Genomic DNA, 7,256 nt, shown 5'->3' on the forward strand with positions numbered 1-7,256 from the left:
TTTGAGATTTTTAATGGTATTAATATAATTTAATGAAACTAATGGAGGTTAGATTTGTCATAAGAATACCAGTTTTAGTAAATTTATCACGGGTATACTAATTTATATTTTTTTTGTGGTAAAAAGTAGTTTGGAATAAATTTATCATTAGTATACCAATTTATGATTTTTGTGATTAAAAAAATAATTTAAAGTAAATTTATCACAAATATATTAGGATTTTTTGCAGTATTAATCTAAAATAAATTGGAAATCATAAAATGGTTTTCGGCCTGAAAGCTGAGGGAGGTCGTACGCTACAAGCAGACTTGTCTAGTAAGCACGTGACTATTGTTACATGTCCTGTTCTTGGCAATTGAATTCGCGATTAGACTTGGTCAGTTTACTTGGGTCCCATTATAAGCGAGTGACCTTCCTCTTTCCTGTGCAGTGGTCGGCTGGAAAAATTATCCAAATTTTTTTATATTTATTACATTTTTACTAATTGAGTTTTAAACTTTTTCATTTTAAGAATTAAATAATAAATATTTTAAACGAAAATCGCTGATGCGGAGGCCGACCGTCTCAAGTAACACGACCGACATTGATATTAATAATTTTTAATAATATCAGCGAGAGTGATTGGCAACCTTCGCTAGCCGTGGCGAGGGCCTTTGCCGCCTTGCTCGCCAGAGCAAGGTGACCCTCACTCCGGATCTAGTGAGGCCACCGGCGGTGGCTACAACACCCTTACCCAAGGCCATCACGATATTGCCGGCTGTAGGTGAGGGCACGAAGGCCCTTGCTAGATCTAGTGAGGGTCACCTCACTCGCGGTTGACAAGGGTCACCAGTAGCCCTAAGCCAACAAAAAAAAAAAAAAAAATAGAGCAAAGAGAAAAAGGAAAATAAAAATTCAAAATAAAAATAAAAATTATCATTAAAAATTATCTACGTCGGTATCGGTCGTGACGTAAGCCGGTTGGCATCCACGTCAAGGACTTCCAGCCAGAATTTGCGGGCTAAACTCAATTGATAAAATGTGAAAAGATTTAGGACTCAATTGACAAAAGGTTTATTACTGAATTGTTAAAAACTAAATAGGTTTCGGATTTTTTTGATAATGATCTATTGTTCATCTATTCCAATATGGTACCAAAAATTAAAAAAAAAATTGACACACTATAACACATGGATTTAAAATAAGAAAAATAATGACTTAGGCTGTTACGCCTCTTCTATTTTCGAAAAAAAGAAAAGAAAAACATTTGGAGGTGAAGCTCGAGCTCTTCTTTCCTTTTTAGCAAGTGAAATTGCATGTGGTTAATTAAATGCAGTGTGCAACTTAACTTAAGCTGAATTCGTTTCGCGAAAAATGAATGATTTAAAAAATATTTTTTCAAAAATGATCAATTGTATCGGTTACAAAAATGAATAAACGAAAAAATATTCTCATCGTACACGAAAATATTTACAAATGAATTGTTGTTGCTCGCGAAAATATTTTCAGGTGATCGAGTATTTCAAGTGATACAAAAGATAACTCTTAGGAAAATACTTTTTAAATCAATTATTTTTTGTGAAATAAACAAAGCCTTAGTCTGTGAGGTTTTACTTAAATGAATCTAGTCAGATTAATTACTGCCTCGCTTGGGAAAGTTTGGTTGTTCTTTAACTAGAAAGAGAAGGTAAAAAGTAAAAGCCAGCTTGGAAGCCACGCAGAAATGCCGAGGCGGCTTGACATGTTGAAAATTCCTCGAGATTGTTGGCAGGAGAATGTGCTTCTATTTACTTCGTCAAGCCACATGAGATAGCACATTCTCCTCCAAGAAAGTATGATCACTAGAGGAATGCAATCGGATCAGGTTGAACTGGGAATCGGATCAAACTACCCAAAAAACCGATCCGATTCTCGATTCCAACATGAACATGTCCGGTTCCCAGTTCCAAAATTTGGAACCGGCTTGAACAGGTCCAATTCACGGTTCCAAGTGAAGACTCACTTGAAAATCGGACCGATTTTGAAACCGATTCTTAGCTATAGTAAAAACAACATCATTTCTCTAAATTGAGTCTAACTCTGCATCATCTCATTTATTTGTTCTCAATTTTTTGTCGCCTCTCTCCTTTTTTTTTCTTTGGAGCAATATTTTTATGGATAAATGGAGAATGGAGTTTAAAATTTTTTTTTTATGAATGTGGAACAGAGTTTTATAGTTTATGTTTTATGTTACGTGTTTGATGAATGGTGGATATGGATTTATGTTGATCATATTTTATTTTGAGCCATTTTGTTGCTCATATTATTTTACTAAAAAAATAAAATCAAAAAAGGAAAAAAAAATAGGTTCTCGAGTAGATCCTGAAATCGGACTGAAAAAATAAAGTAGGTTCTAGAACCAGTTCCAAAAAAACGGGGTAGATTCCAAGTTTCAAAAACCGATAATCGATTATAACAAAGTAGGTTCCAGGGTTATAGGTCCGTCTAGGTCCGGAACTTACCGACTTAGGAACCGATCGGCGTAACGATCACCCTAACTCGAGACCAAACAATAGCTAGTAATAGAGCATACCAAATGACTACCGACTGTAGCTTTTTAATCAAATTTGGTGAATCTCACGCGGGATCTTTACGATGGTAAAAGTTTCGAGATTTTGCGACGTGGGTATTGACTCGATTTATGGAGTGACAGTGCTTGCTTGGGGGCAGAAATATTTAAGAGGGGATCTAGGATGGTTCGGTCAATAATTGAGAATTAGAAACTTTCTAATGCAACATATTTCAAATTAAAAAAAATGAGAAAGAGAAAGAAAGCAACATTTCACTCTCTTCATTTGGAAATCTAGAGAGAGAGGGAGGACTAGTATCCTTCGCCTATGAATGTTGATGTATCAAAGTATTGGTCCCAATCGAAAATGACAGCTAAAATTCATTCCCAGCTCTTCCCATGGGGAAAGTGTCAAATACATTGAGATGCCCTTCTGTCTAGTGAAAGATGTTAGGGAACTTTATAGTCAATTCGTTCAGTAACTTCTTGTGCTGCAAAATGAAGCCACATTTGGATTTTAGAAGTGCACCATTTAAGATCATTGCAAGCATCTATCCCCCATACTATTCCTAAACAGCAAAAGGATTCACCTTTGAGTTTTTCACACTCTATTTAGTTGTGGCTTTGAGAATCGAATCATCGGCGCCGCGCCAAACTAGGGACGGCAGTTCGTGTTCAAATTGTTGGGTTCGTACGATGAACCCGCGTCAAGTCATATCATGGCGAAAAATCTCATATTTCTACTAATTAAACGTGCTAGAAAGAAATCGTACGTTGAGTACACGTGGCTTTCGAACTTGCCGACATCTAGTTCCGGGAAACATATGGGATTAGGGTCAGATACCGCCGCCCGTTTGGTCGATTCACAATCAGACACATGTGCCCTCCACCGGTCAACAGCTTACATTCTTAAGTTAAGGACTTCCTTATAAAGCTGGATACTAGAGAGCACAGTTTCCTTGGACGTGCGCCCCCACCATTGAATGAATCTGAGTTCATGCACATATGAGGCCCACAATGACAGGTTAAAGAGGAGCAATTCAGTGCAGGTGGTGGAATTACACCATATCCTCTCATCATTATTTGGGAGAAAAGGAGGTGAGCAAAACCCTAATTAAGGAGGGAAAAAGGATGGCAAAGGAGAAGCTAATCAAGAAAGAAACAATCAAACCCCTGTTTGGCTTTCCATCTTTGGCAAGCAGAACAACTTCAAATAGAGAAAAAAAGAAGAACCCTTACTATAAAATTTTGCTCCAATAGGGGTAAAATTTGTTTTTCTTCTTTTTTCTTGAATCTTGAACAAGAAAAATGATCACTGGACCCTTGGTTTCTCAAAGAGCCCAAGCCTGTAATCAGCCAGCCTAGACTTGTAAGCAGATCTCTTGTACTCAGACCATGTGAACTCCTTGTACAGGCTGCTCTCCCCCTCTGCCAGCAGGGAGGGCAAAGGTGCCATCTTTTCTTCCAAAGCTGGCCCTCCAAAGTATATCATTGAGATCCTTGGTTTTCCATGGCCAGCCAACACCCTGTGCTTCACACTTCTGAACCTTCCATTGGTCAATACCTGAGATCAAATGGAACCCCACACACCCACACACACCAAACAAAGATCTTGTCAAAACATTAGAATGGAAGAGTGAGCAAACGAGCGAGAGAGAGAGAGAGAGAGAGAGAAGAAATTATTGCTATGAGTGTTTTGTATACCGAGATTGAATCTGGACCGTCGAAATCGACAGGATCCTATATGGATCCCACGAGTCGAGGACCCAACATGGTATATGAAGTCAGTGTAACTTTGCGAGACGGGGGGCTAATGTCCACGTCTCGAGTGAATCACAATCATCGAAAAGCAGAGGAACCCAACCCCGAAGTGCAAAAGAAGCATGAAATGAACCCCACACGTTTTGTAAGCTGTAAGTGGCCCTAGCTAGAACATATGCCATAATCATATACTTTTGCCCCTTTGCAAGACAATGACCGTCCGACATGATCTCTTATTACCCTCGCATATATCTTATGTATCAACATGATGTTCACAGTGTAACTCTACCAATAAAAACTAATTAGACAAATGAAAGAACTCATGCAAATCCAAACTAATTTTTCACCCCCAAGATTTTTACAAAGGGATAACAAAAGGAGAAAAAAAAAAAACAAACTCACTAGGAAAATCAAAGAGTACCTGCATAGAATCACCAACATTGATGAAAAGGGAGGAGTGATCGGGTGGGACAGAGACCCAAGCCCCATCCGGGAGGCATATTTGGAGGCCCGACGTGTTGTTGGATCTCAGGACTGAGATTATTTGCGGGTCAGTGTGTTCCCCGAACCCGATCAAGTTGTGACCGCTCGGGCTCAATGCTTGCAGCTCGGGGCACGGTGGGTAGTGGTTCAGCCTGAAGCACGAGTCGCTAGCCTCGCTCCTCAACATGCCGCTCAGCGCATCCCTCGGCTCGATTCCAAGCCCGTCAGCCATCAGTTCCACCACTCGGAACGCCACCTCCTTCACTGCTCTCACGTAATCATCCACTGCACATCTGTATTTTATTTTTGTCAACAAGAATAATGGAAATTAATTGACTGATTAAAGCTGCTCGATTAAATAAGCAGGCGGATATTTAATTTGGCATGGTTGAAGTTGACAAACCAGTAACATTTTAAAGATCGAATAACTTGACAAGGTAGGCGCATCAGATTGTGCTAATTTATGCGCTTGCATTAATGATAGCTAAAAACGAAAGATAAATGAGAAATACAAATGAGAAAATATTTCAAAAGCGCAAAGAAAAATGAATTTTACCAATAAAATAAGCTACTTAACGATGAATTATTGAGAAACTCGTTCATGTAAAATTGAAAATATGATGAAAAATTATGTACGCCTATACTAGAAAAAGTTTGATATAATCACCGGAGAAATTCCTGGTTTCCCTGAGAAAGGGGGAGAGACAGTCTCTTGTCATCCTCACTAGAGTTGGTGTGTAGGAGGAGGTATTCAATCCAGCCAACGTCGCCGTTCAGGCCAATCCGCTTGTTCCCATAACCGAAAGGGTTGGCCGGACCTACCTTGTCCTTCTCGGACTGTGGCAAGCCGAAGAAACCGATCGCCTCGTCCTCCAACCTATCCACGACCTCCTGCGAGACCCCATGGTTCACCACCTTGAAGAACCCGAACTCCTGGCACGCCCGAACCATGGCCGCGCCGGCGTCAGTCCTCGACAGGTCGACGACGGGGACCCCGTCGAAGATGGCGCTGCTCGGCTTGCACGTCTTGACGAAGGCAAGGTGGTTTGTCGCCCCTTGAGATAGAACCACCATGACTGAAGAAGAGGAAGGGGAGTTAATGAGAGGCAATGAGGATGGGATGATGGGGAGTTGAGACGATGATGAGTTGTTATTTATAAATGGGTCGAGAATATTTTGTTGAAGAGAGAGAGAGGTGGGGCGTTCCATACTATAAAGAGGGACTTAGGAGGATGTGATTGCCTTGTTTGCAAGAACCTTCTGTCATTTTCTTGACGTGAGAACTAAGTACTTTACAAAGTCTCCTTAATCTACTCAAGTAAAATTACCATATTTGACAACTCTATCATCGGATCATAACCTTATTGTAATTGTGTCAATTCAGTTATAAGTCCTTTTCTTTTTTTTGGTCAATTGAGTCACAAACCTTTCGCATTTGTGTCAATTCAAAAGGACGGCCTCGCCAAGCCGTCCTTTTGACTTGGCACAAATGCGAAAAGTTTAGGACTCAATTGGCATAAAAAAAAAATTTAAGACTGAATTGACACAATTGCAATAGGTTTACAACTTTTTTTTTTCACGTAATTTTCCCAAAAAAATACATATAGATAGTAGACCATTCAGTTGTAGTGAGATGCTTCGGGGCACTGTCCTAGTGATTGGTACCCATTAAAGTTGATGTCATGCTAATAAGCTTTGTAAATGGATCCATAGTAATTCTTTCTAGGGTCACTGAACTCTAGGGGTTAAAGATCATTTTGTTGCTTCAACCATAGCTCCTTAGTCTATAATCTTGTTTGTATTCTGCTATAAAAGCCAAAAACATCTATTGTCTTACACTTTTCATAAGAGAGGTGTGATGACCTAAATTTCATCAGAGAGTTTAACGAGCGAAATAGGCAATGTCTAATTTGGATTATTAAGTGATGGCAATTTGGGATTTAATCTTGAACGGAGAATTATTGGGCTTTAGTTTATCATCAGGCGCGACAAAAATCTAAAAGTGGAATTGTAAATTCGCCAATAATTATTTTGGACCTCTAGGGGATTGTTCGCCCCAAAATTTGTTTCATGATTAGAGCGCGAAGCTCCCTAAACCGATCTGAGCCCATACCCCTACTATAAATAGCCATCCTCTCTCTTTTCCCTCTCATTTCTCCTCTCTTCTTCTTAATGGACAGCCCCTCTTCCTATCTAGCCTCTCGGTCTCTCTCACCTCGCCCTCCTCTCGCCCAGCTCGAAGTTTGACGGTCCTAAGCTCGATGCCGGCGGTCCCGTGAGCTTCCGAGCCTCGTCCTTGGCCTAACCGACCTGCTGCCCAACCTACATTGTCCCTCCTCCTCCGCTTGTTCGGCCACACACTACCAAAGAAGAATGAGATCGGTAAATTAAGTTTCATTTTCTTCGAGCTTGAATCTGAGGCTAGTAGAACTCTTAACCCTTCCATTCGATTGGTTATTGTTCATCGATTCAGCGCGATATTGCC

The 7,256-nt window shown here is 40.1% G+C and overlaps 1 protein-coding gene across 1 annotated transcript; it reads right to left on the bottom strand.

The window, feature by feature from the left end:
- Positions 1–3,609: 3,609 nt before the first annotated feature.
- LOC125316588 (gibberellin 2-beta-dioxygenase-like) lies at positions 3,610–5,923 on the bottom strand. The gene is made up of 3 exons (XM_048285318.1): positions 5,439–5,923; positions 4,710–5,064; positions 3,610–4,091 (listed from the first exon to the last, which is right to left on the bottom strand). Exons 1-3 carry the CDS (start codon positions 5,843–5,845, stop codon positions 3,840–3,842), a joined length of 1,014 nt encoding a protein of 337 aa, XP_048141275.1. The 5' UTR covers positions 5,846–5,923; the 3' UTR covers positions 3,610–3,839.
- Between the last annotated feature and the right edge of the window lie 1,333 nt (positions 5,924–7,256).

This window comes from Rhodamnia argentea, chromosome 9, assembly GCF_020921035.1.
Source record: "Rhodamnia argentea isolate NSW1041297 chromosome 9, ASM2092103v1, whole genome shotgun sequence".
NCBI classification, from domain to species: domain Eukaryota; kingdom Viridiplantae; phylum Streptophyta; class Magnoliopsida; order Myrtales; family Myrtaceae; genus Rhodamnia; species Rhodamnia argentea.

Coding starts and splice junctions, on each gene's coding strand:
- LOC125316588 (XM_048285318.1), bottom strand. CDS start 5,845: ATGGTGGTTCTATCTCAAGGGGCGACAAACCACCTTGCCTTCGTCAAG. Junction 5,065..5,438: donor GGAAACCAGGAATTTCTCCG/GTGATTATATCA, acceptor AATAAAATACAG/ATGTGCAGTGGATGATTACG. Junction 4,092..4,709: donor ATGTTGGTGATTCTATGCAG/GTACTCTTTGAT, acceptor ATTTGATCTCAG/GTATTGACCAATGGAAGGTT.